The following is a 27883-nucleotide window of genomic DNA, read 5'->3' on the forward strand; positions in this document are numbered from 1 at the left end:
TCGGGCAGTACCCCGGATTCAGCAGATGCAGCAGCAGTTGCTTCCGTGAGTTGGCGCTCCTTTAATAACTTCGTTTCAATGGCGCCATTTCACCAAGAGTTTCGTTTACTCATTACACCGAAACTATGCCGCATACAGGGCAATCCCTGTACTATCCTGCCTGGCTAGACGCGGCTCTTAACTCTATTACCTACTGTAATTCCAGGTTTACGTTGTGCAATATCCGCTTGCTAACATGTCTCAGCTATAGCTTTGCCTCTCTTACTCCTAGTTACTTATATCATGTTCCAACGTCAACTTCATATTCCAGAGGCTCAATAGTCTCAAAAATCTACTTCTATTTGAAGACTTTGACCAACTGACTCGGATAGTAAGAAGATACAATGAAAACGATCGTAAAATTATCTGCGGCCCATCCCGGTGGTGTAGGCTAGTCAGCATACCGGCGCCTACCAACTTGTCACGCTACTAGCGAGAAAAGCCTGCATCCAGGCGATCACGCAATTGGGTCCACACGAAAATTTCGACCTTTGTCAGTTCGACGTCGCGACAACCATGCATGTATATAATGCGTGCTCGTAAGCCTATAAGGCGTGGGCGCAATGGCACTCCGGAAGAAGACTAAGAGTTTCTTTCGAGTCCGTTGCGCCCATAGTGACTCTACTCCTACCTGGTCGATACGGACCACTTAGTGATAGCATAGAGTAGCGACGGGAATATTGTCAAGAAAAAGAGAAAATGGCGAATTCAGCTTCGGATCATACCGAATCCTCCGAGGAGGTTATTGCTTCTGCAGCCTCCGCGCCGCTTAAGCACTCCATCTTTCGATCCGTCCCCTTCCAGATCGCCGTCGCATGTGGCGTCTCCTTCACTGCGCCGGGTATGTGGGATGCGCTGGGCGGTCTCGGAGCCGGCGGCGCAGCTGAGCCCTATGCCGTATCGGCGGCCAACGCTCTGGTCTACGGTCTCTTTTCCATCGTCTGCGTGGCGGCCGGCGCGATCAACAACCGCATCGGCCTGCGCTACGGCCTCGCTCTCGGTGCGATCGGCTACCCGCTCTACGGCGCCGGGTTATACACCAACAACGTCAACGCAACCACCTGGTTCATGCTGTTCGGAAGCGCGCTTTGCGGTATCTCTGCCGGCTTCTTCTGGGCCGCCGAGGCTGCGATTATTATCGGTTATCCGAGCCCCCAGGACCGCGCGTTTTACCTCGCCGTCTGGCAAACTGCGAAGGCGGCCGGCCCTATCGTCGGAGGTGCTATCAACCTCGGTCTCAACGCGAATCGCTCGACTTCCGGTTCCGTGGGCTCTGCCACGTACATTGTGTTCATTGTGATTATGTGCTTGGGGCTACCAATTGCTCTCTGCCTTAGCCCTGCGAGCAGGGTGTGGCGACGGGATGGCACGCTTGTCGTTGTGCGCAAGGAGCCGACATGGCGCGCTGAATTTCGCGCTGTAGGATCCCTATTGGTTTCTCGGCGCGTACTGTTACTACTACCCGCGTTCTTCATCAGCTACTTCTATAATGGCTTCGTCAGCACGTGGTTGACCAAGTACTTCACGGTTCGCTCGCGCGCCTTTTCGTCTTTCTTCACCAATTTCGCCGGTATCTTCAGCTCTTTCTTAGTCGCCGCCCTGCTCGACCGCCAACGCATCCACATCCGGACGCGGGGCCGCATGGCTTTCATCGCTATCGTCACCATACTCATCGGTACCTGGATCTGGGCTATTATTCTACAGAAGCGGTTTTACGATGCGCCTGAAGCTCCCGTGTTTGATTGGTTTAAGGGCGGTTTTGGTTCGGCGTACGCGCTCGTGTTCTTCTGGACTTTCGCGGGCCAGGCTTTCCAGCAGTTCCTCTATTGGCTTGTAGGCCAGTACGCAACGGATCTGTCGTCGCTGTCTCATCACACCGGTATCTTGCGAGGCGTGGAGGCGTTAGGACAGACGGTAGCCTGGGCGTAAGTCATCCTTTACCTACCTACCTTTTTCCTTAATCCGGGCGCTTCATTATATGCTAACTCAATTTTAGTATGCAATCTGAAGGTGGCGCCAACCACTTCGTCAGTATCGGGCTTAACTTCGGCATCACCGTCCTCTGCATCCCGTTCACCTGGATCGTGCTCTCGGAGCTCGACCACAGCCACGAAGTCAAGGTGACGGAAGCCCAGGTCACGACAGAAAACGCGCTTAATAAACGGGACGATGTCGATGCCGCTGCTGTTTAATATTTCGTGCTTATGGGCGTGTATGATACGACTTTTTGGGTTTACTAAAGTGTTCGGACATATGTATTGGGTGTGCCATATATCACGATAATAGACGGGATTGGGAGCTTTGGATGATACCCTAAGTACTGAATAGACGATTGATTGGCGATATACGAGGTTCAAAGGCGGGCTGGTAGGGACCTATGCAGCAAGCCACTTGATTGTTGCATGCGCACTACTAAAGACCTAACCTACAGGGAGCTAGCATGCACCTGGAGGCGCTTAATAAGTTAGGGCTCTAACAGAGAGCGCTAGATTTCGGAACTTTCCTGCTAGAACAGTTGCGACTCGCGGACGGTATATTCGTCATTTCTCCTATTCTTATGGCTAGGCGACTAAATGGCATATACTTTCTTTTTGCTTCGGTTCGATCTCAATTGTGCCGAAAGCGCGAAAAAATTGAATCAGATCATTCTGTGTTAAGATGGTACCACGTGTGACGGTTTAGCGACAAAAGTCTTAGTTGATATGCGACTTGGAGTGTAGTGGGAAGATGACTTGTAGTGATACCACTCGACTTTGGTATATTCACTAGCACAAAGGCTTTGATATGATTACATAGGTTTGGACTACCTATTATGCTGAGTTGAACTAGGTAGGCAGTAAATAGTGGTTATTCATCAACTGGAGGACCTATCTAACAAACAAAGGACTAGGTCCACCGTACCAGGGCTATTTTCTCGCAATGCAACATCTTTCCGGTCTCATTATTTCCCCTGTCGATCGGCGTTTGGGCTAAATCCGACGGAGACCAACGTTATTCAGTCAGCATGCATCAAAGCGGTGACCTTTCTTTCGGCGTGACTCCCAACTGACTTAGACGTTGCTCATATATGTCGCACAGCCTACCTCGCTCGGTTTCATCAGGCCAGGTAGTAGGTTGACCATATCGCAAATTCAAGGCAGTCAACTCCCTTTAGTGGGCAAGCGCATGATGGGTAGCGAAAACTCTCCGAAAGGTCACAGCCAAGGGCTTACGAGTGCTCTTGAGCGACTCACCTGGACGCCGCCATGGGTTAAATGGAACCCTGAAGCAAATCATGATCTTAGCTGGACGATGAACATTCTGTTTGGACTAGTAAGTTGTACCCAGGGTGTTTGACACAGCTTGATAACTCTGCGCGACCTACCGCTGATTCGGATCAGACTGCTGCTTTCAGTGTCGCGAACCTATACTATACCCATCCTATCTTAAATATCCTTGCGGATGACTTCGATGTGTCAGATCAACGTTCTTCTCTGGTCCCGACTCTCACTCAAGCTGGGTATGCCGTCGGGCTTCTCCTTATTGTTCCGATCGGAGATATAGTTCGACGGCGACCTATGATCCTCAGTCTGATATTCATGGCTGCACTGATAGTATGTATAGATCTATAGCAGAAGAAAACCCCGTTAACCCCTTATAGTGGCTTGGATGCACTCTGACGCAATCCTTCTCTGTTTTCTTGGGACTCTCCTTTTTGGTCGGGCTCTTAACCGTGACTCCGCAGTTTATGTTTCCGCTTGCGGTTCAGTATGCACCTCAGCGACATCGGGCCACCATGATTTCTATAGTCATGTCTGGTCTTGTTTTTGGCGTCCTAGTTGCTCGTCTTCTCAGCGGCATTGTCACTCAATACACGTCATGGAGAAACGTGTATTGGGTTTCTTTTGGCCTCCAGGTGCTTGCCTGGATCTTCCTCTTCTTCGTGATGCCCGATTATCCCATCTTGAGCCCTGGGACATCCTACCCAAGGATTCTGTTGAAGATCATTACATTGCCTTTTCTCAAGCCTGAACTTACCCAGAACTCGCTCATTGCTTTCTTGACGATGGGCATGTTCACCTCTTTCTGGACTACCTTGACGTTCCAGCTTGCCGACGTCTTCCACCTGTCCACCTTGGCCATCGGCCTCTTTGCGCTTATCGGAATCTCGCCGGTGTTTCTAAACCCGATCATATCGCGAGTCCTGATAGCACGCCTACATCCTCATGGTTCACTCATAATCGCACATCTTGTAACTATCGCCGCGATTTGCGTGGGCACGTTCGTGGGGACCTTCTCACTGGCGGGTCCTGTTATCTGGGCATTCTTCGGAGATCTCGGGATGAACACGATCATCGTTGCGAACCGTGTTGCCATAGCACATGTCGACTCCAAAGCTCAGAATGCCGTGAACTCCGTCTACATGGTCCACACCTTCTGCGGACAACTCTTCGGCACAGCTGTTGGCAATGCCTTATATGCGAAAGGAGGCTGGACGTATTCTGGTGCATTCAATATCGCCCAGATCATAGCGGGTCTGCTAGTCCTTGTTGTGAGAGGACCGCATGAGAAACATTGGGTGGGTTGGCGGGGTGGGTGGAATTTGAGGAAGTCGAAGACCGAGGAAAAGGCCCAATCTCCCAACGCGCAAACTGATGTTGAGGCGAATACTGAAGAAACCACGACGGAAGCGCCTACTGAAATACCGACGGAGGATGAGGCTTCTAAAGAAAAGTTTGAAGACCGTGTTGAAAAAGGGGGTGGGTCTGGAAATATCATGTCTTAGGCAGTACCTACCCCTATGTAGTATGACAAATATTAGGTACTTAGGTACCTTGTATATCAGCGGCTATTTGAAGAGAAAGACGCCACAACTCAGTCGCCATCGGTTCTTCTTCCAGGTCTGGTCTCGTAAGTAAAGTTTGATTTATGTGTGGTGTTGATTTGAGTTCACGTCAAAAGGTTACTGCCACCTCATTTCCTTCAGAGATAAAGTGTGCATCTAGGGGAAGGTGCAACGAACACGGCGGATGTAACTTGCTCAAAAGCGTTCTCGTTAGATTCAGACTTAAACATACAACATAAACGCTAATCGACTCGCTTCAGTTTACATTAATGATGTGATAATTCTCAGGCGATCTATCGAGGACCACGTTGGGCACTGCATCTATAACTTGGCCTAATGTGTGTGTCATACTTTTGATATTCCCCAACGCAGGATAGGTAATCACACTACGAGGGACTGGGAGTCTCCCTCTTCTAGATCATGTACGGCTACTCCCTATCTGGGATTTCGAACTCGTTCATCCGCCTGAAGACACCCGATCGCTCCTCACGGCCATGTGCTCACCAGATTGCGCCTCCTCGACCGATAAAGCCTTCATAAGCCTCATTGTTGACCATGTAACCCGCATAGAAAGTTGCCAAAAATCGGGTTCAGGGATACTGGAAACTTGTTGATGCAACTAGACCCAGCTACATTCTGGAAGAGAGCCTCATATGTCAAAGGATATATCTAAATATATTCTGTCAAAAGGGAAAGACACCATAGCTACGCGAAAAATGGACCGGACCGTACATCGTTGGGCTGCGAACTGGTTGGTCGTCATTCCAGTTACTGCAGTTAGGGGGCTCGCCTAGATTGAAACCAGGTGTACAGCGATGCAAGCCATTTTTTCCCTATTATTCTTGTTCCTACTTTTACCCGGACTAACTCTCCCCTGATGTGCTGATCTTCGTATGGATTAGAAGATTACGCCGACCGTACGGAACTCGCTCTTTAAGGCTATTTACCTTCTGGGTTCAACGCATATAGTTTTTCAGAGAACAAGTTTTCAAAATTACCGCTGATCGTGTTGGGACAACATAACTGGGATAGGCGAAGGTGGGCATTGGCATTTCACGGTAAACGGCTAACGTGTTGTTGGGGAATACCAAAAGTAATGATGTCGGATCGTGATCCTCTATGGCTTGGAGAATCCTGGGAAACATATGGCAGAAATTGGGAATCGAGCTTTTGTACTCCACGGCCTACCACGCACAATCAGCGGACAGATAGAAAGGGTAATTTTACGGGCCAAATCGGCATGTAGACACCTTTGCTACGCTTTAAATATGTAGACGAATTAGCCTCGAAACAGTCCAACATACAGCAATAGCCACCAAGCTATTACAGCAAGCATGATGAATCCGTGGAAACCGATGCTGAAATACGATACGATGCTTGACGCAACTAAATGATGATATATACACCAATGGCTCATAATACAATTCTATGATGGCAAGCCGAGGACAATGCTACTTGTACTATGAGGAATACATAAGATCATTCTTCGATTTCGTCGATTTCTAAGAAAACCTAACCAACCTACCTTATAACATTCCTGCCTCTTCTAAATCTATTTCGTGAGATGGTCTAGTGGGATTTAAGTTCGGCCCACGGGAGACCTCTTAGTGATTAGACCTAGAATAAAGCAAAGGAAGGGCTTCTCCTGGGTATGGTATTCCATTGGCACCTAGGCAAGGACAGTTTAGAGCTCCTCACGCAACCAAGTTATTATTTCCTCGCTATCTAGTTCTCTGTCGTGATAGGATACAATATACCGGTATTAACGTTGGACAGTTTATAGGTAGTTTTAAAGTTGGTCAGACATGAATATCTCATCAAGATCTAATGCAACTGTAATCATATCGCGCTTCCCGACGATCTAAAATGAACGGGGAAATTGTGCACACACATACATCCTGGTGTGAGATCCTCCTATGGGAATACTTGGTCTATACTGAAGGCATAGAATAATGAGTAGTTATTTCGTACACTTCATAAATTGCCTGGATGCCCTTTGCCCCTATTTCCGATGTCAACGTTAAATGGCTGGCGGATCAAACTCTAAAATAATGCTTCTATAAGCCACAATGTAACTACGCTGGGAAATATATACAATTTGTTTATGTTTACAAACGATCTCAATCATCTCCGAAAACGCTTTAGATTTACTAGTACCATGATCGAACCTACATATTAGAATCGGAGATACATATCTTTTGCGTATATCTTTCCTACTATATCCCTACAAACTTCCTTCCACTCCATGATCAACAACCTTGTCACTTTTCCACTACAACATAAGTCCCATCGAATTATCCTAGGATTCCCAGCTTTATAAGCTCTAAAATGGAGGTACGCAGAGTGCGGTATTTGCTATTTATTGATATTCCTTCTCGGGGAATGATCTTCCAAAAGCTTCGTACCATTTTCAATAACATTGAGCTGTCCCAAACAGCCTACGTTCTATCTAAAGTCAAGTTTCCTTATTTACTGCTGGATCGGATGCACTGACAATATATCAGCATCTGGAAGCCGAAATGCGTCGTCTCCCACCACGGAATGCGTATTTCAATGTCGTCTACTATGATACGCCGAATCCAAATCCTACGCTTCGAGAGTTGGCTTCTTTGACTCCAAAGTTAGCTTTTAAAACTCCAGATTCAGCTCCTATGATTCGAGCTTCAGCTTCAACGACTCCAGATTCAAACTTCACGACTTCAGGTTTAAGTTCCACGACCCCAAAAATTAAACTGCCTTCGATCGATAGATTTGGATACCCATATTTCGCCGTCACAGTCTCGTATAAAAGGGATATAGTGCAACAGAAGTTGCCGAATATCAGACATCCTCTCCCTAGTGGACCATATTCACGCAAACCGCAGGAGCCTAACCAACCGTGCCACAATTCCCGGCCATGCAACCGTGGCACTATCTCGCAGAAGACGGTCTCGGAGAAGACTTCGAGAGAGAAGAAGAGAGGAGAGGCATTGTTCAAAGACGGCATAGGACAGAAAGCACGCGTTCCTTGCACACATTGTACTAACAATCCCGATGGATGCTGGGTACCGACCAGTGACCATGTCAAACAGTACAACTCGCTCAAATGTGCGAAGTGCATTTCGCAAAAGTCGAAGTGCAGTTTCAACATCAACAATCCCGGTATCGATTACCCGCCCGGGGTGTTGGCGGAGATAAGTCAGAAGGAGGAGAACAAGCGGGCGAGCAGGGAGAAAGCCTTGGCGACCAACTGCAAGAAACGGAAGGAACCTCTTTGGGGACGCCCCGTAAGCCAGGAATCACAGGCCTCCAGTAGCTCGGGTACACTGGAAGGCCCCGTTGCTCCTTCGATTTGGAAGGAGCCACCCGCCAAAGAAACTATCGGAGCGCCACCGCCCGAGAACGGGCAGGAAGAGCCATCGACGGAGAAGAGATGAATGGAAAAGGACTAGGTTTTGAATTTTTGAAATACGACGGTGTTGGCAAATTTGTTTCTTGTTATGCTTGAAAGTTAAAAGTTTTGAAAATGCAGGCTAGGGCTTGGACTTGAAGGTTGTCAACGACCTCGTCTTGGAGAACTTACTGCGGCAAAATCATTTGTTTGGGGTTATTCACGTTTAACGGAGCTGTGGAAGCAGTTGATATATCCTGCATCACGGCATTTCGGCCCAGGAATTGGCCTGGATATCTAGGTATTGAGGTGGAGATATAGTACTACTTCATGCTATTTCTTAACCTCTACCTAAGACAGTTATGAATTGATTATTTTTATGCGAAACCCAGGCTACTGTATCTTGCATGGGCCATAATGTAGGTATCAGCTAAATATTTCAAGCGACAATCGTTTAGGCCGAGTCTGAACCCCTATCTCTGTCGACAGTCGTAGCCCCTATTCCACTAGCCACCACAGCCACATATCTTCGCCAGTATCGATATTATCAATTCATACTGTAAAATCATTCGATCTCCAACTAGAGTGTCTCTTATCTACAGCTACTCCGATCACGCTCAAATACGAGTGATTATATGCCGATACGTAGTAATTCGATGGTCTTATCTCATTAGGAATAGAGAACACTAGAGACATCTAGTCTATTTGGTACCTAGAAGACTATGTATTTAAGCCGCCATACGTAACTTGCTATTTTAATCAGATCGCTTATTCCACTAAGGCGTCACGAAATGGATATCGTGCCCTCTTGTCTATCCGCGCCTTTGCCTTCAACATATTGAATCAAATCATTTCTCACCTCGTAAACATGGACAAACGCGCCGCGATTCCCGTCGCCCTGCCAAGGGAAAACCCTACCCAGAGTTACTGGCAGCTTGAACCCGACGAGATCGCCGACTTGCGCTTGACCAACTCGCTGCCTGATAAAGCCGACGTCGTCATCATCGGAAGTGGAATTACCGGAGCTGCCGTAGCTTTCAACCTCTTGAGCAGCGGCGCCCGCGATGTTGTCATGCTGGAAGCTCGGCAAGCGTGCTCAGGCGCTACCGGACGAAACGGTACATCTCTCCCGCCCGAACCCCTCTCCGGCTAACTGTAGCTTACTCCATGTCTCATAGGCGGGCATACCAAGGCGGCGTCCTACCGCTCATTCTTAGCCCATCAGAAAGAATATGGAACAGCTATGGCGGCGAAGATTGCTCGCATGGAATTGGCGAACGTGCGCGCCGTCCATGCCTTCGCAAGGGAACACGGGATCGAATGCGACAGCACTCAACTCGACACCGTAGACGTCGTCTACGAAGCGGCGCAGTGGGAGCTCGACCAGATAGCTGTAAAGGCCATGCAGGACGCGATGCCGGGCGACGACGCGTCGAATTACAAACTCCACAGCCCCGAAGACATGCGGAACAAATTCTTCTGCGGCCGAGGGGGTGATGAGGGGGTGAGTGGTGGCGTGTCATACGAGGCGGGTAGCTTGAGCGCGTATAAATTCGGCATCGGCGTGTTGAAGCTGTGCTTGGCGAAAGGCCTCAACTTGCAGACGAATACGCCCGCGCTGAACCTGGAGAAGCTCGAGGGCGGCGGCGGCTGGAAGGTCGAAACGCCTCGGGGCGCGATCCGCGCGGGGAAGGTCGTCCTCGCTACGAATGCTTACACCGCGAGAGTCTGGAATAGGTTCCAAGGCGTCATTGTTCCGCTTCGCGGAAACGTGACTGCGCAGAGGCCCGGATTGAATATGCCGAAGGACGGGTTGCCGGCGACGTACAGTTTCGTCTACGAAGGTGGTTATGATTACATGATCCAGCGACCTAAGGGCTCTAAGTTCGAAGGTGACATCGTGATTGGCGGGGCCCTGGCTAAGGCCCCCGAGGAGGGGCTCGGGGAATATGGGACCACGGATGATAGTGCGGTTAATGACGTTATCATGAAGTGCCTTAATGAAACCTTACCAAAGTATTTCGGCGATAATTGGGGCGCCGACGACCCGGAGGGACGTATTCGCAAGGCGTGGTCAGGTATTATGGGGTTTAGTCCTGATGGCTTCCCCTTCGTTGGTGAGGTACCTGGGGAGAAGGACCTCTGGATCTCGAGTAGTTTTCAGGGGCATGGTATGGTCCTATGTTGGATGTGTGCTCGCGCGCTTGTAGCGATGATGGAGGGTGGTGACGAGAAAGAGCTTGATGTCTGGTTTCCCGAAATATTCAAGATCAATGAGGAGAGGTTGAAGTTAACTTTTAAGGGACGGCTATCCTGATCAGGGAATCAGCTGAATTGGTAAGGCTCGTTCAAGAGGTTGCAATCGCCTTTCTTGTATATAAGCTGCCCTACGACTATAAGTTTGAGTAAAGAGGTTTGGCGTGAAGTTCATCTAATTATCTATGTTATGGGCCCTGGGAGGGCAAGGAGAAAGCGTCATTTTTGAGGCCGGTTAGGTATGTTGCCTAACGTCGGTGCATGGTAGAATGACGTTGCATAATGATTTAGGTCGCCAACAAGGTGAGGTGACTCAGGACTCGTTGCTCCTTTCTCGAGACAAGGGCGGTCTAAGGCATTAAAACACAACGTAATTAGGATCTAGATCTGATAGTTGATAGAAAAAGGAGCGTCGTATGATCTCAGCCAGTAATCTCGAGAATGAAGTGCATCTTGTTTCACTCGTTACGACGCTACCGCAGTCTTATCACCTCGTTCATGCGCTGTATATCTACCCGGCACCGAAAACGAGATGCATATATTTCGGGAGCGAAGGACCTTCAGCTTCGGCTGGTCGGACGATCGGCCAACGCAGCATTAGTCAATCTTACTTTACTGATCGATACTATCCCCATCTGCCGGATCGGAAATAACTTAATAATTATAGGGCTGAACAAAACGGTAAGTGAGTTTAAAGTCAGAGGAATACTGTCGTATCTAGGATGACTTCGCGAATTGAACGTGTCCGTTATTGCCCCTGAAAAATTATCGTGCTACGTAAACGCATCGATGATACCATGTATTACAACTCGACGACGAGTGACTCATGATTTATCCTCGAAAACATGAATTGAAATGAAAACTGGAAATATAGTAAAGGATTTGATTGATTGGTAGTTACCTACTAGTTTGGAAATATTATACCTTTTAAAGTAGGCAGAAATTCATGCCTCTGTCGATTCTGAGGCGGCCTAACTCGCACTTTACGATAATAATATTGTCCGAGAGACAAGCGTGGTCCTTCTGATATGTTACATCATGCTGCGGAAAGCTGCTACAATATCGCGCTAATATTACACTACGAAATAAAAGGAGTGACGCGTCCACTAATAGGTAGGTAGTTAGTCCAATTGACTGAGCATAGTCTCGGACACCCCGTGCAAGGCATCTAGGTAGTCTCTTAGCTTCTTAGTTATAATCTTTGATTGTATGAAGCCTCCAGCTACTATGCTGATGCAAAACGGTAACAGGATTGCCTTAGGCGGAGGCTCGGAGGTGGAGAACTCACGTATTTTCCGCTCGCAAATGAGCTCGCGCCTTTCGTCGTTTCGGGTATGTCTCCTACGGTTTTCTTCTCGCGCAAGGATACACTAATGCGGAAGTCTTCCGCCGCCCGAGCTGAGGCGAGAATGACTCAACAGGATCTAGCACGCCCTGGTTATGGAAGCCTGAACCGTGCGTACGTCCGTCGGTCTTCACGGGCGCTTCTCGGATGATCGATTCACGAGAAGACGGCCGCCGAGGTGGGCTAGCTTCAGAGCTGAAATAGGAATGGAGTTGTATTATGTAACGACCTGTACGTTTCGTATAACCTCTAGGGCTATGTAGGATAAATAAGTTCCTTTATTATATAACTTCTGCCTCTTCCTACTCGAAATATATCTTCTTTCACTATGAAGTCTTCACAGATCAAACATCTTTTCAACCCTTGTAATCTTAATTTTCTTCCTCATCCTAGTTAGCACTCATACCACTAAAATGCCTCTTAAAGTCCTAATAGTAGGCGCCGGCATTTGCGGTCCCGCCATGGCTCTTCTCCTGCGCCGCACCGACCCGGAAAATAGCGTGACGGTAGTAGAACGCTACCCGGGGATCCGGCACAACGGGCTTCAGATCGACCTCCGATCCTGGGGCGTGCCCCTAATGAAGCGTCTCGGCCTTATGGACGTCGTGCGCGAGAAAGTCGTGCACGAGGCCGGCTTCGCCTTCGTCGACGGCAAGGGCAAGAGACACGGCGTCTTCGGCACCAGCGGCACCGACAGCGGCGCCCAGTCCTTCACGAGCGAGTTCGAGATCATGCGCGGCGACCTCGCGCAGCTGCTCTACGAGGCCAGCCTCAAAGACCCGCAGACCGGGGTCATGGACCCCCAGCCTACGCCCGAGCAGATCGACGCCGAGGCGGAGAACAAGCCCGGCGTGCGATATCGATTCGGCATCACGCCCAAGACGCTGGTCCAAGATGACGACGGCGTGGACGTCACGTTCTCGGACGGCACGGAGCGGCGGTACGACCTCGTCATCGGCGCGGACGGCCAGTGGTCGCGCACGCGGCGCATGCTCTTCGGCGAGGAAGCCGGGCTGGCCATGCTGAAGCGGCTGAACATGTACACGGCGTACTACACGATCCCGCAGCAGCCGTCGGACGGCGAGCACGCGCTCTACTACCACGCGGGCGCGGGGCGCGGCGCCGCACTCCGCGCGGCCCACCCGCCCAGGACCCAGGTGTACCTCGTGGTGCGCACGGCGTCGGACGAGGTGCGGCGCGGCGTCGAGCGCCAGAGCGCGGCGGCGCAGATGGACACGTTCGGCAAGGTCTTCGCGGGCTGCGGCTGGCAGACGGAGCGCTTCCTCGACGGCATGCGCAAGGCGACCGACTTCTACGCCGACTCGATCGGCCAGGTGAAGGCGCCGCACGTGGCGCGGGGCCGCGTCGCGCTGCTCGGCGACGCCGGCTACTGCGCCGCCCCCATCACCGGCATGGGCACCACGGTCTCGCTGATCGGCGCCTGGACGCTGGCGGGCGAGCTGGCGCGGCACAAGGGCGACGTGAAGACCGCGCTCGAGGCGTACGATGTTAATGTGCGCCCGTACGTCGACGAGGCGCAGAAGCTGCCCCCCGGGTCGCCGTGGATGATGACGCTCCAGTCGAGCTGGGGCATTCGGCTGCTCCATTTCATCGCGTCGTTGGTCACGTTTTTCAAGATCGATAAGATACTCTTTGCTATCGTGCCTGAGAACAAGGGTGGCTTGGCGCTTCCGGAGTATCCTGAGATGGGCATCCCTGCTGCTCCTTAAAGTAGGCATCGTGGATAAAGGGATGAAGAGGGTCTAGGAGGGAAGAGGGAGACGGTTTGGTTAAGGCTCAAATACCCGCTCGAGAATCTACTCCGGCTGTTAGGAGGCCGGGATAAGCTGTGGAATAATGTGGTGTCGGGCGCAATTATGGTGCTTTGTAAATTTGTAAAATACCCAACTCTAGTATTTATACCGCTCAATTAGGTAAACTTGTATTGAACTCGAATTCTATAATGGTCAGTTGCTGTGACTTGGTATGTTCCTGACCGAGATGGTGGAGTGTGGCCTCCCATCATATGTCGCGTATAAGCTGAATATTGAGTAAATGTTTCATTCTGAGTAGATTACCTATATTACCTACTTATTCTCAAGCTATGGTAGATGGTCATCTCATCATTAGTAGCACATCACTGGCGCACTATGCTTTTGGAAGATAGGAGGCTTCAAACCTGCAATTAATCGACAATTATCTCAGTTCAGTAGATGGCTATTGGCGCTCGCACCCTCAGGCTTCTTCCAATGGACTTGAACGCCGCCCCAGCTTTCTTCGTTGTAGCCTTCCTGCACCTTCTTGCACATCTTGAGGCCCCATTCTGTTACGCCAACCATTAAAGAGCTCTCGAACATAAAGGCACAACTACCTTTCCCGACCAATGCTGGCTTAAGCTCAGCGTTACTAGCCCCCTCGAAACTCTTTGCGTCCGGGCCATGTCCACTCATGACATTATGTAAGCTGGCACCGCCGGGCATAAAACCACCCTGGCCTCCCTTCTTCGCGTCATACTCGCCCGCGATGAGGCCCATGAACTCTGACATAGTATTGCGGTGGTACCACGGCGGCCTGAATGTGTTCTCAGCGACCAGCCAGCGGGGAGGAAAGATGACAAAGTCGGCGACGGCGGTGCCGGGTTGGTCTGAGAGCGCCGAAAGCACGGTGAAGATTGAGGGGTCAGGGTGGTCGTACGAAATACTCCCGATGGTGTTGAAACGACCTAGGTCGTATTTGTACGGGTAATAAGTGCCGTGCCAAGCTACAACATCGAAGGGCGTGTGGGCTTGTTTGGTCTGGAAGAGCGAGTTGTTGAACTTGACCGTAATCGCGTAGGTGCTAGGGCCGTCAGAAGCTGTAGCGCCAAAGTCCTCGCTAAAGCTAGCGACGGGAGCCTGAAAGTCGCGGGCGTTGGCAAGGCAGTTTGATCCAATTGGGCCCAACTCTGGAAGAGTAAAATGACCCTGGTAAAGCTCGAGGGCATATCCACGGACTGGACCGGAGGGGAGATGGACTTGGTACTTAACTCCTCTTGGAATGACGCATATCTCCATCGGCCTGACTAGAAGCCAACCTAGCTCTGTCCTAATGTCTAGTACCCCGTCCTGAGCTACGATTAAGAGGTCGCCATCTGCTGAGTAGAAAGCAGACTTCTCGTCCATCGATTTCCCGGCTGCATATATGTACATGCCGATGCCTTGTTTCAGTGTCGCGTCGCCGGCCCCAGCCACCAAACGTAGACCGGATACGAAATCTGTCTGTTCATCGTGGTCGAAGGGATCCCATCGTAGTTGATTTGGTATATACTCCAGTTTCGCCGATTCTGCGAGCTTGTCTGACTTGAAGGAGCTATCGGTTGCAGGAGCAAAGGGGGGATGTGCACACGACGGAAGTATTCGATAGAGCCACGATTGTTGATTCTCATGCCGCGGTGCCGTGAAGGCAGTCCCTGATAGCTTTTCGGCATACAAACCGTAGGGGGGTTTTTGGGGAGAATTCTGGCCTATTGGCAGAGCGCCCGAAATCGCCTCGGTCCTATGTGACACATCTTAAGGTAAGTTGGCCATTACACGATATACCTCGTCAACTTACTCATGATAAGACCCAAAGCCATTTTGATATCTATATTTCTCGTCGAATGAAAATGTTGTGATAGGCATTGTGAGCAGTTCAACTTAATTTATCCGAATAATCAAGTTGGGTCAATATTGTAGTTTTGGAGAGTTCTGTTACAAAATGGGCCGAACATTGAATCAGACAACATTGTCATCTTCGAGGTAGTACGGACGATGAGGGGAGACTTGAGTTACATAAAAGGTAAAAAAAGCACGGTCGGCTACTGAAGGTAAATAATGGAGCGGAATGCAGACCGAGTACAGCAGAGAGTTCACAAAAGAATTCCGATGCAGGTGGTGGAAATAATGAAGACATACTGGACACAATGACGGCAAGATTTGGAGAAGTGCGGAGATTGGGGTAAACATAATGCCGATAATATCCACTAATAGCCGCTTCTCCAGCCAGTTCATTGTGGCTTGATGCTTTTAGTTTACTTCAGCCTTAAGTATATGGCGTCAAACCGCATGGCAATTTTAATTATCAATAAAAGCTTCTAACAGCCTAACAAGCGAAGCTTGGGACATGATCAAATCTGATCCAATTAAAGTGCTATCTGGGGGTAGTTGGCGCACCTCCACCTCCACCTCACCTGCTGAAATTTGCTTGTGCGTTAAGCATACGGTTAAATGCCTTTTTCTCGAGAATCGAATTAGCAGTAAGTTACAAATGTCAACGATGTTAATCTTGATATTTGGTGGACTCACTTTGCTCAAATCCAAAGAATGTTCCCCTCTCAACTGGAAGTCATTTAAAGGGGGGTTCGCTTATGTAATATTCTTGCCAGGGCTTTTCAAATCTCAATCACTGAGGCATAATCCTTTGTGATTATTCTCTAAAAATATTTAAGACACCTCTGATACTTGCATGGAAATAATAGAAAATAACTTCTTTATTTAACTAGCGTATCGCGTAAGCACTCTCCTTTTACTATTGTTTCCGCTCACTTCGCATTGTCTCTAGAAACTCCGATCTATCTTATCGACGATCTTCTCATAACGGCAATTTGTCGGTTCCCTGAAGGCTCCTTGTTTTCGATATATGTTTCATCCGCTGATACACCAAGAAACCCTTTCCGCCATGTGAAAAATCCCACTGCCAAGAAGAGTGCAAAGTAGAGTATTCCGCAGAATAGACTCACGCCGAGGTAACCCGATGATGTTTCTAAGATTGCTCCGGCGATGGGAGGGCCTATTAGAAAGCCTACTCCCTGAAAAGCTTCGACGAAGCCCAACCGGGCCCCAAGGACATCCGGGTCTGGGCAGATGTGTCGCACACAAGATGGGATCAAGACGATCAAGCCCCCTACGTGAAATCCGTATAGGATAACAAATGTGATCATCCCCGCGAGGCTCTCTACCGAGGACCAGCAAAATAAGAGTATGCAGGCTCCCAGGATTGTGGATTGCCAAATCTTGATAGGTTTCAGATATTTTGCCAAGTACGCAAGAGCCAAGCGACCAACTAGCGATGATCCATTCATGCCGGCTAGTAAGCTGTCTCCTGCTCCAGCAGATTGGTGAAGCCTCTCTTGAACGAATGTTGAGATGTAGTAGTAGGGCACATCTACTCCCGCGTTTAGTAAGAGAACGCAGATGCCGAGTAACCACAAATCCCGGTTCCATAACGATCGCCAGTCGAATGAGCCCACTTTCGATGATTCATCTGCTCTCCCTCTCGGCTTGATGAGAAGACAAGAGATCACCAAAAGAACAGCATTAATTAGAGCTAATGTGCGACAAGTCCCTGGAAATCCAATGCTTTGTTCTAGTTGTCGAAAGATGATCGGATATATAATTCCGCCAAAACTCGAACCAGCCATAGAAATTCCATTGGCGAGAGAGGCCCTTGTGGTGAAGTAGGTCTGTATTGTTGCTTGTGCTGGCACGTAAAGGGCACCGCATCCAAGACCTAATGCTACACCGTACGAGAGAAAGATCAAGCTATAATTTTCCGAATAGCTAGTTCCTAGTAGGCCGATGACGTTCAAAATCGATCCGGCGTACATTAAATGTCTGATATAACCTCTGTCGTATAGAGGGCCGCTGATGATTCCGATGATGCTGAGCAGGAACCCTTGCGTAGTTCCAATCCATGAGATATGAGAGGATGAATAAGAGTTGAGGGTGTTATGTTCGTAGTAGGATTGGAAAACACCAAAGGAGTTACTCAAGCCGAGTGTGCATACATTGGCGAGAAATGAAGCGGTAACTTGGCTCCACCCCAGCCAGCCACCATTTGGCGGCTCGAATTGTGACATTTTCTTTCGGATAGTACTGGCTAGACTGTATCAGAAGGGACCTTAAATAGGTATAATGGGCAACATACCTCTAGTACAAGTAACTGAGGATTTGAAATGCAAACAATCTCTTGCTATTAGCAAACAAAGTGTTCCATATCATTTAATGCTGTTCTGAACACTCTTGGAAAGCACACAAAACGCTTTTGTGCAGGAGCTAAGACTGTTCTGAGTCTGAGCTCAGCTTTGTGAGAAATTCTAGTATTCCACCTAGAAATTACATGAAAAACCTTAAGGAAGCTATTCGAAACTTGGAAACCCAATAAGCTGCCTGGGTGTTATTACTGGCGATTTGATCATGTCAACCCTAGGGCATCCAAAACATACTTATAAGTTAGCATTGTCGCTTAATTTGAAGCGTCTGGCGAATTTCGAACGCTCAATCATAGATTCATCTCCTGCACGGCCACTATACAACTATCCCTTTAGTTGATATAAGACTACAGTCTCCACAAAACTGGTAACTGTACATTGGTGACAGCGCAGGCCCTTTAAGCCTGTAAGCGTTGCGGCTCTCACAGTGATCTTCAGAGGCATTCAACCATCTAGAAGTAAGGTTTTGTGGGTGCCAATGGAGCTCAGGGGCTGCTTAAAGTATAGTTACTAATCGTGGCGGAGCTGTAGTCTTATGCCAACTAAAGGGATAGGAGGCCACTTTTAAGACCGTAACCAATAAGTTAATTATACTAAATAAGAACTGAACCCCTGGATTATTAGTGTAAGCGCAAGTATTTAAATTTAACTTTTCAACGCATGGCTTGGGATGAGTGGCTTCAGCAAGGGGAACGAACTTAAAAAAAGAAGTGTATGATAATAGGTAATACTTACCTGATACGTGGGAGTTATTTTGAAATCCATTCGCAGTCACGATTTCGACAGTGGTTCCAGTTGAGTACAAGATTCTTTTATAGATATAGCATGCATTTGATGATTTTTATTGTTCATTAAGCTGTGTTCTTCGTCAAGTTACTCTTTGGGTATTTATACAATCGTGATTGGTTGGGCCTCGCATATGTTCTCTGGGAATGCATCTGTTGCTAACAAGTGCTGACATAACTGTCGAAATTCATTACAAGCTCGGTAGGCTTCAACCATTCCAGAGTCGCCATTCTAGACTGAACTTTAATGTAGAAAGTTTAGGTCCCAAGATTAAGTAGAGGATCCTGGGGGAGTGGTTACGTAATCAAAGGGTTTAAGTAGAAACTTGCTCACGTTTTAGACGAGAGTTTAAACTTAAGAAATCCAACATCATTTACTCCCCTTACAATCCCGAGAACAGATCTCCGAAGTTTGAGTCTCTTTACTAAAAGCCGTGTATAACTTCCCGAGCTTAATGCGCTCAGCCGAACTTAGCTCTTCCCCCTGTGACCTTACCTCCTGAAGATCCGCCCCGGGAATACAGTAAGTGAATAGGCTTAAATAATGTTCTATGTGCTGAGTGAGCATCATAGTTAATCCATCTAGTGCCGATACTAAGAATGGAAAAGTCGCGCAATATTCTGGAAGGTCATGCCTTGAAGAGGCCTGAGGGTTTACGTTGTGTTCATAGAGGTGCGAAAATGTCATCGAGTCGCCGATCATAATTGCAGCTTCATTTATTTGGTACTTTCGGTTGCTTTAAGGCTTCTTGCGATTCGATTCGATTCGATTCCTCAATTGAATCCATGCGCATTTCAATGACATCGATAAATTTCTAGGTCGCAGGTTGAGACTAGAATTTGAGCACCTCTGCTAACACATTGCATATGCTGATTTGTTCTTGGGCGTAGACGACTCCATGTAAAGTTGTTCTCTAAGTCGACATCATATTCCAGATTGGGGACGAAGAGACCCCCATTTCAGCCGCGAGGGGCTCTGTTGCTCCCTTAATTTGTGAGTCGTTTAACTTCACGCTTTAATAGTCTTTGAGACATGATATAAACTTCTTAGGTTCGCTTTCGTGTAAGGCATCTAAAATTTGAATGAATGGCTTATGAAAGCCATAGAACGCACAGAGGGAACTGTTCAAGGAGATGATACGATGATAATTTGATTCTACATCTGTATTACACACTAATATCCGGTAGGAATTTTCTACTAGCTCGTAACTGGTTACAGTGCTGCGAAAACCCCGATCAAGCCAGCTGCTGCGGCAGCGAGCGCGTATCCTGTCTCTCGTGGCGATGCGGCCCCAGCATCAGAGGCAGAAGATGACGGAGCAGAAGAGGTTGCAGATGAACTAGAGCTCTCCGTAGTTGTGGATCCCGTCTCAGACCCGGAAGTCACAGAGACGGTAGTACCGCTGGTCACGGTGTCCGTTTGGATGGACAGCACTCCAGTTGTAGTCTGGTCTGTTGCGGAGGATATTGATTGGACAGGTCCTCCGGGGTTCGATGTCTGTCCCGATGCTAGACCGTGGCTGAGCAAGGCGATGGTAAGAGCAAGTTTTGCGTGCATGATGATTCGCGTTGGCTCGATTATCGAGTGTTCTAGATTCCGAAATATCTGCGTGGCGCAATCTCGATGATAGACAGTTGAAATCAAGAGAGCTGACAGATGCGTGAACCCGAAAATAATTGCAAATAATTGCAAATAATATTCCAATTGATTGGTATGATCGATATTAGCTCTGATTGCAATAGGGATTGAAATCTCAGTTTGCGAGGGGCGATTGTGGGGAAGATATATCTGGGGGGCGACAAGGGTCAAAATGATCTACGCCTGGTGTTAGAACATGACGTCGCTACGTCGCCGTAGCTTGGGGACCCCTCGATTCCCCCATGCTGTCCATGATGCACGATCGAGACGATATTGAGGATATGATAGGAGATAAATCCAGGGCGTCACACGAGAGACTCGTCAGCTATGCAATTCTGGCAGTTGAAAGGCTGCCTCGGCCCGTGTTCAGGTTGCATCGATTTAAGGAACTGCCGTCAATGGTCTAGGCTGTGCTCATGGCAGCCAATGCGGCATGGTATTGACGTAAGCATAACAAAACCCGGCTACTCGGATGTTTCACCTATAGTTTATCTCGAGATACGACGCTCGTGACTAAAGAGACGAGCAGAATTGCAATGAGTTTAAAGTACTGTCAAGCTGCTTGATTATCTAATATAAGGGGTAAAAGAGAAGGGTTTGTAGATGGGGGCTTATGGTTAGGGTTGCTAACACATTTTCCAATAAGCTTCTAACCCTAACCCTAACCCCCGCCTCCAGTACTGACCTCAATAACACGTTCAAAGATATTACGAAGAAACTAACTGATTCATGAAACTTCATTCAATTCCTGATATGAAGCTTGATTTTTTTATGTGAACAGACCTAGGCCAGAAAAGCCAGGTATACATTACAGACTCATGCCTAGGTAGGTGCCGAGCATCGCATTCCATGGCAACAACAAATTACGCCGGCTCAGCAGAATCGATATTCAGAGCAACAGGTGTCCCAAAGTTTAGAGATCCATCAGCGTTGGTATTCAGAAGCTGAACCATCGTGTAACGGCTGTCGTCGCAAGCACCGGCGCTGTTCGAGGTAGCGTGGTAGACGTTCCAAGTCTGAGAACCATCAGGGCTCTGGAAGAAGGCGTTATGACCGGTGCCGTAGTGGCCATTGACACCGCCCTTGAAGAGACAACCGTCGGATTTGGTCCATGCTGAAGCAGACAGCGGATCTGTCGTGCCGTCCCACTCGAGCGTCGCGATACAGTAGTCGGGCGTCCAGCAGTAGTTGGCCGAGTAGGCGACGTACGTTTTTCCATTGATGTACAGCGCTGCCGGTCCCTCATTCACGGGGGTGCCACTTTGCTCCCATGAGTTCGTCGGCTGCGAGATAACTCCAATGCTTCCCGTCACTGAGACGTTGTCGTCCCCTAGTTTCTGGAAACATATTGACTGGTTCGCTACTCCGTGGAAGCACGAGGTCGCAAGATAATTTCCCCATCCGTTGAACCGGACGATAGTTCCATCGATAGACCACTCGCTGGTGAGCTGTGCAACATATGTGTAATCATCCCAGGGTGTGGCACCACCTACCAACATGTTAGCTATACTTGGCTTTTCACACATAGTTTTTCCGACGCGTTCCTCTACACGGTAGGTTTTGAAGTGTCAAGAGGAAACAAAGTATCAGAAATCAGACTTACCCTTTAGAACGTGCACGTTCTGTCCGTCTAGGTTATTAGCGTTTCCTGCCGAAAAGTAGATATACCACGCGCCGCCAAGGTAGTGCGTCTCGGGAGCCCAGACATTGCAACAGCGGCTTGCTTCACTTGAGCTGTACACGGTCTTCCGCGTGGCCGTCTTGAGGCCCTCAATCGTAGTTGCCCGCGCGATCTGCACGTTCGACCATGTCGTGGACATGAGGTAGTAATATCCATCTGTATAAACGATTTGCGGGTCACTGCCCCCTGGGTTGCGAATCGAATTGGTGAAAGCCGCGACGGGGCTAATAGCGCCGAGCAGGGCTGTAAGGAGCCTCCTTGGAGTGAAGAACATGATAGACTGCCAATGAATATCTGCTGGAATCTTCAACTTGAGCTTGCACTGATGATCGCGTCCAGGCCTAACTCGACCAAACTGAGGAATGTCCGGTTAAAAATGATTGTCATGCTGGAAGAGATTAATACCTTTATATCAACTATTTTATACACTCTATACTACCTACTGTCGTATAATACGAGGCCTTGTAGTGTGTTTTCTCGCATTGAAGCCATGGCAGTCGCATGGCCAAGAACCGTATCGGAAGGGGAGGGTTCCGTTCAATTGGAGCGCGTATAGATCGCCCAGCCCTACAATCATGAATTGAAACGTATTTTTGGGGTAAAGCTATCTCGAAAACGATGGATTTCCTTTTTTGAACAGCGATGAATAGTTTGGCGGCACCTGATTCGCGGAAATGGTGAGGGCTATATTTCCTATGAATCCCCACAGAGGGTCCCAGGACGACTACGAGATATCCGCTTCTCCAGTTTGCCAAGGCTCTAAGAAACATTCAGTTGAAGAAGCAAGGATAATGGGACGGTCATTGCGTGTCTTGTAGGGCATCAATAAAGGAAGTTAATGACATGTTTTATAGGTAGGCCTATGGTCTTAATAGGCACCAACCAAATTTAAGGGGTTCTCAGGTGATTGACATAGAATGACTTTTTTACTTATTTTATGCTAAGATCTTTCTTCACCAGGGTTGATCTGAACTCTACATACCCGCCTATTATATTTATGATTAGCTTAAGGCAACTTGAACCCTCCAGGTACAAGTTTCTGAAAAACCTCTGATGGGTCATATTTCTGCTGGACTTCTCTAAGCCGCTTGACATTATCCTCACCGTAATGCTTGATGACTTGTTGGTCTAAGCTAGCGTCATTCATGAAGAGATAAGGGAGATAGCTGTCTTCAGACTTCGCTGCTGCTTCAACTTCGTCGGTTAATGACCGGATAGCTTCATGTGCTGCCACATCATCGTCCGAAAACCACCAACCAAGGTCAGTATGAAACCAACTTTGGGGTACTGGCTTCAGACCCAAAGCGTTACCTCCCCTTTGGTTACCTTCACAACAACGTAAGTAATTGCTCAATCTAGTAGGTGTTTCGCGTAGAAAATTGAAGTTCATCTTACCTTCATGAACAGCTCGCGCAGATACACCTTGGAGTGTAAATATTCCCGTTCCAGCAGTGATCTCTTTCATTTTGTTTACAGAAGACGAACTTGCGAAAATCTTTCTTATTGCACTATACATCGATGAACTAGGGACGAAGCTTGTTGTAGTCCACTCAACTCTTCAAAGCGATTAGCATTGTCTTTTGGAAAGAGCAACAATAGTCTCACCGTGGAATGCTTGGGATAGGATATTCGCTCATTAAATTATGCAACGTTCTGAGACTGGTTGTATCCATGGTTGTGGCCCAAGAGCTTTCAATGCGATAAAATGGATCAAATGCTGCGGGTTTTACATCTGGCTTCAAATATACTAGACTTAGAACAACACCGAAAGTTGTATTGGTAACATAGGCATTCATATTGAATTGGGCGTAAGGGTCTTTTTCTGGGTTTGTTTGGAATTCTGCCAATGCGTCAAGCACGTCTGGCAAAGCCTCAAAGGGGTAGCCTTTTGTACCACCCCAGACGTCAAAGATAGGAAACGTTCGAAGTTTGAAGTTCGTAATGATACCTTATGGAGGTCAGAAGGTTTTGAGTGATGGGATGGATGGGTATTCATACCGAAATTGTTGCTTCCACCTTTCAAAGCCCAAAATAAATCTGAATTAGAATCTGCATTTGCATTGACAACAGATCCATCTGCGAGAACCACCTAGTAGAAAGTCAGTCATAAGCTAGGAATCTTGAGGATGCATATTACCTCGAAGTTGACCACGTTGTCGCATACAAGGCCGTACAAATCGGAGAGATATGAGAGACCACCTATCGATGTCAATAACAATCTAGGTTGAGGAGTGAATCTCCAAGTAGCAACCGGACTTACAACCAAGTATGAGGCCACCTACACCGGCAGACATAACTCTGCCACCTGCAATGGTAACCCCTAAAGGATCAAGTGCAGTGTAAACGTCGCCCCATCTTTGCCCTGCCCCGACGTTAATCACTGCATTCTCAGCATCGTACTGGGTTCCTCCGAACTTCGACATATCAATTAATACACCTTTGTCGATATTTGCAGCTTTTGACACCGGCATGTGGCCCCCAGAGCGAACTGCAAAACTTGAATTGGCTTCAACAAGAATCGGAAGAGCTGTTTGAAGCTCTCCCACAGTAGTGGGTTGAAAGATACAAGTCGGAGATCCCCATGCTGTTTGTGACCTATAATGTGGTAAGACAGTGCTATAATGTCCTAAGATCACTTTTGAAACTCACCAGTTTTCGGTCGCTAGTGCGTCGTACCTAGTGTCGGTTGGATAAATCGTCACATTATTGAAGATGCTACCAAGTGCTTGGCAGGCGGTTACATCGGATCCCATCATAGAATTGGGGGAGAAAAAATCCAAGAAACCTTGGAGAAACCCAAATTGCGACATTCTAGGATGCCTTGCTGGATATGAATGAACTAGCTATGACCTTCGCGCTGCTGATAGACTGACCAAAATCGTCTTAGTTGATATTGTGTAGAACTTGGATGGCCCTGAGAAGGTGAAAGAGAATAGGATAGGAAATGGATATGCGTTTGTCCCCAAGGGATTATCAGGTACCTATGTACCTACCTAAGCAGCCAAGACATTCGTTGGTACACACACCGGGAAACGTAATTGATGATTGGTTTGTTCTCGAAGGGATGGACGCATCCTCCGAGGCAACCGTATTGCCCCTTTATCTGTCAGTCTCTGCCACTCGACTGCATTGTGTAACTCGAATGATGCAACCTTCTCCCTTTTTGCCAAGAACCAGAATACGGTTGGATGGGGAAATGGATTGCGATATGTAACATTTATGTTCTTCAACTTGTTTAGGTACCTATGTGACTATTGGTACTACTTAGGTAGGTAAGTAAGCGAAGACGATACTCTACAAATGCATCTCAGCCTACAGATAGGCGCATATTTTCATGCTGGGATAATGCAACTTTCTTTGGACATATGGAGCTACCTGGAAAGGTTGGCTACCTATTCGCTGATATCTCCTACTACTGGCGCTGACGTGACACGTACTCACGGACTGCAGCCGACGATTGTTTATCAACGCAATCTTTGGGCATCTCATTACGAGATATGAGACTCTGGCACATAGACGTCAATTTATACTTCATCAACGAAAGTTGGTTTATATAGACCACCCACCATAACTACGTGAACATACGTGAATTTCTTTTCTTCATTGGCTCGAAAGATTCATTACAATAATCTAGCTGGAAACCAAGCAACAAATAAAGTCAATATGAGTGACACACAAGGAAACCAGCGAAGGTGGTACGACTGTCTTCCATCTTCCTGGGTCCCCTATATGGAAATGTGCCATATCAGTACACCAGCACCCATATTTCTCATATACTTCCCTCATATTTACGGTGCTATCTGTGCGGCAGCCATCGAGTATCAGCCCCTATCTAAGACGCTATACACATGTGCTGTTCTTCTTGGGGGCACAGTATTCTTTTCCAACGCAGCCCATGCTTGGAACGATATCATCGACGCTCCAATAGACAGATTGATACCTCGCACGGCAAATCGACCAATTCCTCGTGGAGCAATACGGCCTCGGGATGCATTTACCTTTGCAGGGATAAATGCAGTTGGTGCAGCGGCCTTCTTGTTACTCCTGCCGAGAGAAACGGCTTTATGTACGGTGCCTACGATCGTGGGAACCTTATACTATCCCTGGGCAAAGCGCCATACATACTTTGCCCAAGTGGTGTTGGGATACTGTCTGTCTTGGGGATGCATGGTTGGTGCATCTGCTATGGATATGAGTAAGCCTTGGACTGATAATTCTGTCTTGTGTATATTTCTGGCCTGCATTCTTTGGACAGTCATATACGATACGATATACAGTCACATGGATCTTCAAGAGGATATTAGGGTGGGAGTCAAAAGTATGGCAGTCCTCTTACAAAATGGGACTAAAGCGGTTTTATGGATTCTACTCGGCTGTATGCTAGTATTGCTTGTCGTCGCTGGCGTTTCGTCGGATATGAGCATCCAATATGTTGCAATCGCAGTGGGTGGATGCCTGACCTCTCAAGCACTTATGATATATATGGTCGATCTTACGGTTCCGGAAAGTTGTTGGTGGTGGTTTGCAAACGGCTTTTGGATTACTGGGACGTCCGTCGCATTCAGCCTGCTCTACGAGTATCTGCTTCGATTATCTCAAGGATGAGGTGACGCAGTAATGAGTTTATCAAGCCTGTATTTGTAGATAAACTAGCATGCGCTATCAACTAAATCATGATCAATGAGGCTGGCTCTGTGGAAGTAGTGGGAGCTACGGCTAAGGTATCATCCGCTCTACAATTTCTTAGTATCCGCCCAACGCCTCTGAAAAATCGACGCCTTCATTTTTCTGCAGGCTAATTCCCAATCTGATGACCAAGCGGGATAGAATGGCGGATAGCCCAACAACCCTCCTAGCCACCTCCCAACTACAATGCCTAAGGTGACTGATATCGTCCTACCAAACGGCATCCAGTCCGGAAAGGAGAGATAAGATCCACCGGCATCGAAAGTCTATAATGTTAGTTTCAGCTTGGCATCATGGGCGAGATTACACAGTCTTACACTCAAAACCTGTATTATATTGGGGTTTTGGCCGTTCAGGATCAGTTTTTGTTGATATAGGTACCAATTTTCAAAGAACAATAGATCTAGACTGAAGACTTCCGAAGTCTTCTCTCCCGATATGAGGAACTTGAGCGTTTTGGATGTTGAGGGATCCTCTGCTGGTACAGGATACGAGCGATGGTTGACTCCAGGACGTACGCCAAACTCGCCCTCGCTTGGAACCATGAACCATGATTTTCCTGCATGTTCAAATCCCAGTCGGCCCTCAAGAACCTGAATGTATTCCACTTGATGTTGGTGGAAATGCATTGGCGGCTTTCTTGAAATGAGCGTTGGGAACATTGGATGGTCTAAGTGAAAGGTTGCTTCTAGGGCAAAGGCCCGCAAGGGATGGCTGATTACCCGCGTCGAAAGAGCTCCATCGAAGCTTGGACGCACATATAATGGTGAGCAAGGGATTACCGAGGCAAATCCGGGGCTTTCTCGTAACATACACTGTAATGACTTGGTCTGAATCTGTATACACCATAGATCCGGCCATCTTGACAAGTTGGGCCTTCTCTTCACCCTCAAACTCAGAAGGGAGAGGGACGGGGTAGTTCCGAGTCAGATGGGAGGCAAGAAACTAGCTTGGGGGATGAACAAACCTCGGGAACGATCCGGAGCTGATTTGTACCTTACATGTAGGCTAGAGGCACAGCATCATGTGAAGTTACACAAGATGTGATAGAAATATATTTGTCATGTGCGTGTTGATCCTTGTGTTGTATCTATGTGACGATTGAGGAAGCTCTGAAAACGGAGGTATATTTGAGGCTGTGGTGAAAATACCGGATACTCTTACCCAAATTTTGATACGCAGTGAATACGACATCCCGACTTGGCACTGATGCGTTACATTCTAATAAACCTTTCTGTAGGCCAGGTACA

At 48.0% G+C, this 27883-nt stretch overlaps 12 protein-coding genes across 12 annotated transcripts; 5 read left to right on the forward strand and 7 right to left on the reverse strand.

Moving 5' to 3' along the window:
* The first annotated feature begins 87 nt into the window (after positions 1-87).
* F4807DRAFT_431715 (MFS general substrate transporter) lies at positions 88-2757 on the forward strand. The gene is made up of 2 exons (XM_047998532.1): positions 88-1964; positions 2036-2757. Exons 1-2 carry the CDS (start codon positions 739-741, stop codon positions 2229-2231), a joined length of 1422 nt encoding a protein of 473 aa, XP_047852652.1. The 5' UTR covers positions 88-738; the 3' UTR covers positions 2232-2757.
* F4807DRAFT_431719 (MFS general substrate transporter) lies at positions 2736-5120 on the forward strand. The gene is made up of 4 exons (XM_047998533.1): positions 2736-2868; positions 2930-3351; positions 3420-3632; positions 3680-5120. Exons 2-4 carry the CDS (start codon positions 3205-3207, stop codon positions 4802-4804), a joined length of 1485 nt encoding a protein of 494 aa, XP_047852653.1. The 5' UTR covers positions 2736-2868; positions 2930-3204; the 3' UTR covers positions 4805-5120.
* Positions 5121-8625: 3505 nt separating this feature from the next.
* Positions 8626-11093, forward strand: F4807DRAFT_431725 (FAD dependent oxidoreductase). Its single transcript, XM_047998534.1, has 2 exons — positions 8626-9352; positions 9413-11093. Exons 1-2 carry the CDS (start codon positions 9103-9105, stop codon positions 10549-10551), a joined length of 1389 nt encoding a protein of 462 aa, XP_047852654.1. The 5' UTR covers positions 8626-9102; the 3' UTR covers positions 10552-11093.
* A 516-nt stretch (positions 11094-11609) lies between these two features.
* On the forward strand, positions 11610-13791 carry F4807DRAFT_431728 (FAD/NAD(P)-binding domain-containing protein). The gene has a single exon (XM_047998535.1). The coding sequence runs from the start codon at positions 12249-12251 to the stop codon at positions 13563-13565; it is 1317 nt and encodes a 438-aa protein (XP_047852655.1). The 5' UTR covers positions 11610-12248; the 3' UTR covers positions 13566-13791.
* A 228-nt stretch (positions 13792-14019) lies between these two features.
* Positions 14020-15736, reverse strand: F4807DRAFT_154481 (Homogentisate 1,2-dioxygenase). Its single transcript, XM_047993254.1, has 3 exons — positions 15645-15736; positions 15427-15560; positions 14020-15369 (listed from the first exon to the last, which is right to left on the reverse strand). The coding sequence occupies exons 2-3, from the start codon at positions 15492-15494 to the stop codon at positions 14037-14039; spliced, it is 1401 nt and encodes a 466-aa protein (XP_047852656.1). The 5' UTR covers positions 15495-15560; positions 15645-15736; the 3' UTR covers positions 14020-14036.
* Positions 15737-15961: 225 nt separating this feature from the next.
* F4807DRAFT_431733 (MFS general substrate transporter) lies at positions 15962-17749 on the reverse strand. Its single transcript, XM_047998536.1, has 2 exons — positions 16517-17749; positions 15962-16458 (listed from the first exon to the last, which is right to left on the reverse strand). The coding sequence occupies exons 1-2, from the start codon at positions 17708-17710 to the stop codon at positions 16444-16446; spliced, it is 1209 nt and encodes a 402-aa protein (XP_047852657.1). The 5' UTR covers positions 17711-17749; the 3' UTR covers positions 15962-16443.
* A 1246-nt stretch (positions 17750-18995) lies between these two features.
* Positions 18996-19521, reverse strand: F4807DRAFT_431736 (uncharacterized protein; the record flags this gene model as incomplete). The annotated part of the gene is made up of 1 exon (XM_047998537.1): positions 18996-19521. A coding segment is annotated over exon 1 (329 nt), but the record flags the coding sequence as incomplete, so codon positions are not given.
* Positions 19522-19762: 241 nt separating this feature from the next.
* Positions 19763-20721, reverse strand: F4807DRAFT_431738 (uncharacterized protein). The gene has a single exon (XM_047998538.1). It carries the CDS (start codon positions 20183-20185, stop codon positions 19841-19843), a length of 345 nt encoding a protein of 114 aa, XP_047852659.1. The 5' UTR covers positions 20186-20721; the 3' UTR covers positions 19763-19840.
* Positions 20722-21042: 321 nt separating this feature from the next.
* F4807DRAFT_154499 (glycoside hydrolase family 43 protein) lies at positions 21043-22398 on the reverse strand. The gene is made up of 3 exons (XM_047993255.1): positions 22391-22398; positions 21870-22335; positions 21043-21755 (listed from the first exon to the last, which is right to left on the reverse strand). Exons 2-3 carry the CDS (start codon positions 22219-22221, stop codon positions 21130-21132), a joined length of 978 nt encoding a protein of 325 aa, XP_047852660.1. The 5' UTR covers positions 22222-22335; positions 22391-22398; the 3' UTR covers positions 21043-21129.
* A 347-nt stretch (positions 22399-22745) lies between these two features.
* Positions 22746-25100, reverse strand: F4807DRAFT_431745 (putative FAD-binding oxidoreductase). Its single transcript, XM_047998539.1, has 7 exons — positions 24597-25100; positions 24208-24542; positions 24085-24146; positions 23946-24036; positions 23553-23895; positions 23343-23503; positions 22746-23273 (listed from the first exon to the last, which is right to left on the reverse strand). The coding sequence occupies exons 1-7, from the start codon at positions 24755-24757 to the stop codon at positions 22954-22956; spliced, it is 1473 nt and encodes a 490-aa protein (XP_047852661.1). The 5' UTR covers positions 24758-25100; the 3' UTR covers positions 22746-22953.
* Positions 25101-25257: 157 nt separating this feature from the next.
* On the forward strand, positions 25258-26563 carry F4807DRAFT_431749 (UbiA prenyltransferase family-domain-containing protein). The gene has a single exon (XM_047998540.1). The coding sequence runs from the start codon at positions 25611-25613 to the stop codon at positions 26550-26552; it is 942 nt and encodes a 313-aa protein (XP_047852662.1). The 5' UTR covers positions 25258-25610; the 3' UTR covers positions 26553-26563.
* F4807DRAFT_431752 (uncharacterized protein) lies at positions 26564-27798 on the reverse strand. Its single transcript, XM_047998541.1, has 3 exons — positions 27448-27798; positions 26951-27380; positions 26564-26899 (listed from the first exon to the last, which is right to left on the reverse strand). The coding sequence occupies exons 1-3, from the start codon at positions 27492-27494 to the stop codon at positions 26681-26683; spliced, it is 696 nt and encodes a 231-aa protein (XP_047852663.1). The 5' UTR covers positions 27495-27798; the 3' UTR covers positions 26564-26680.
* Positions 27799-27883: the final 85 nt, after the last annotated feature.

This window comes from Annulohypoxylon truncatum (assembly GCF_022578515.1).
Source record: "Annulohypoxylon truncatum strain CBS 140777 unplaced genomic scaffold F4807scaffold_23, whole genome shotgun sequence".
NCBI lineage: Eukaryota > Fungi > Ascomycota > Sordariomycetes > Xylariales > Hypoxylaceae > Annulohypoxylon > Annulohypoxylon truncatum.

What these genes read in the sequence shown, in the direction of transcription:
- F4807DRAFT_431715 (XM_047998532.1), top strand. Translation starts at nt 739, where the DNA reads ATGGCGAATTCAGCTTCGGATCATACCGAATCCTCCGAGGAGGTTATT. An exon ending in GGACAGACGGTAGCCTGGGC is followed by an intron (nt 1,965 to 2,035) that starts GTAAGTCATCCT and finishes ACTCAATTTTAG; the next exon opens with TATGCAATCTGAAGGTGGCG.
- F4807DRAFT_431719 (XM_047998533.1), top strand. Translation starts at nt 3,205, where the DNA reads ATGATGGGTAGCGAAAACTCTCCGAAAGGTCACAGCCAAGGGCTTACG. An exon ending in TGAACATTCTGTTTGGACTA is followed by an intron (nt 3,352 to 3,419) that starts GTAAGTTGTACC and finishes GATTCGGATCAG; the next exon opens with ACTGCTGCTTTCAGTGTCGC. An exon ending in TATTCATGGCTGCACTGATA is followed by an intron (nt 3,633 to 3,679) that starts GTATGTATAGAT and finishes AACCCCTTATAG; the next exon opens with TGGCTTGGATGCACTCTGAC.
- F4807DRAFT_431725 (XM_047998534.1), top strand. Translation starts at nt 9,103, where the DNA reads ATGGACAAACGCGCCGCGATTCCCGTCGCCCTGCCAAGGGAAAACCCT. An exon ending in AGGCGCTACCGGACGAAACG is followed by an intron (nt 9,353 to 9,412) that starts GTACATCTCTCC and finishes CATGTCTCATAG; the next exon opens with GCGGGCATACCAAGGCGGCG.
- F4807DRAFT_431728 (XM_047998535.1), top strand. Translation starts at nt 12,249, where the DNA reads ATGCCTCTTAAAGTCCTAATAGTAGGCGCCGGCATTTGCGGTCCCGCC.
- F4807DRAFT_154481 (XM_047993254.1), bottom strand. Translation starts at nt 15,494, where the DNA reads ATGCCTATCACAACATTTTCATTCGACGAGAAATATAGATATCAAAAT. An exon ending in GGCTTTGGGTCTTATCATGA is followed by an intron (nt 15,370 to 15,426) that starts GTAAGTTGACGA and finishes TGTGTCACATAG; the next exon opens with GACCGAGGCGATTTCGGGCG.
- F4807DRAFT_431733 (XM_047998536.1), bottom strand. Translation starts at nt 17,710, where the DNA reads ATGTCACAATTCGAGCCGCCAAATGGTGGCTGGCTGGGGTGGAGCCAA.
- F4807DRAFT_431738 (XM_047998538.1), bottom strand. Translation starts at nt 20,185, where the DNA reads ATGCACGCAAAACTTGCTCTTACCATCGCCTTGCTCAGCCACGGTCTA.
- F4807DRAFT_154499 (XM_047993255.1), bottom strand. Translation starts at nt 22,221, where the DNA reads ATGTTCTTCACTCCAAGGAGGCTCCTTACAGCCCTGCTCGGCGCTATT. An exon ending in GAACGTGCACGTTCTAAAGG is followed by an intron (nt 21,756 to 21,869) that starts GTAAGTCTGATT and finishes ACATGTTGGTAG; the next exon opens with GTGGTGCCACACCCTGGGAT.
- F4807DRAFT_431745 (XM_047998539.1), bottom strand. Translation starts at nt 24,757, where the DNA reads ATGTCGCAATTTGGGTTTCTCCAAGGTTTCTTGGATTTTTTCTCCCCC. An exon ending in AGGTGGCCTCATACTTGGTT is followed by an intron (nt 24,147 to 24,207) that starts GTAAGTCCGGTT and finishes TGACATCGATAG; the next exon opens with GTGGTCTCTCATATCTCTCC. An exon ending in CCTATCCCAAGCATTCCACG is followed by an intron (nt 23,504 to 23,552) that starts GTGAGACTATTG and finishes ATCGCTTTGAAG; the next exon opens with AGTTGAGTGGACTACAACAA.
- F4807DRAFT_431749 (XM_047998540.1), top strand. Translation starts at nt 25,611, where the DNA reads ATGAGTGACACACAAGGAAACCAGCGAAGGTGGTACGACTGTCTTCCA.
- F4807DRAFT_431752 (XM_047998541.1), bottom strand. Translation starts at nt 27,494, where the DNA reads ATGGCCGGATCTATGGTGTATACAGATTCAGACCAAGTCATTACAGT. An exon ending in TCAGACCAAGTCATTACAGT is followed by an intron (nt 27,381 to 27,447) that starts GTATGTTACGAG and finishes TGTGCGTCCAAG; the next exon opens with CTTCGATGGAGCTCTTTCGA. An exon ending in ATATAATACAGGTTTTGAGT is followed by an intron (nt 26,900 to 26,950) that starts GTAAGACTGTGT and finishes CTAACATTATAG; the next exon opens with ACTTTCGATGCCGGTGGATC.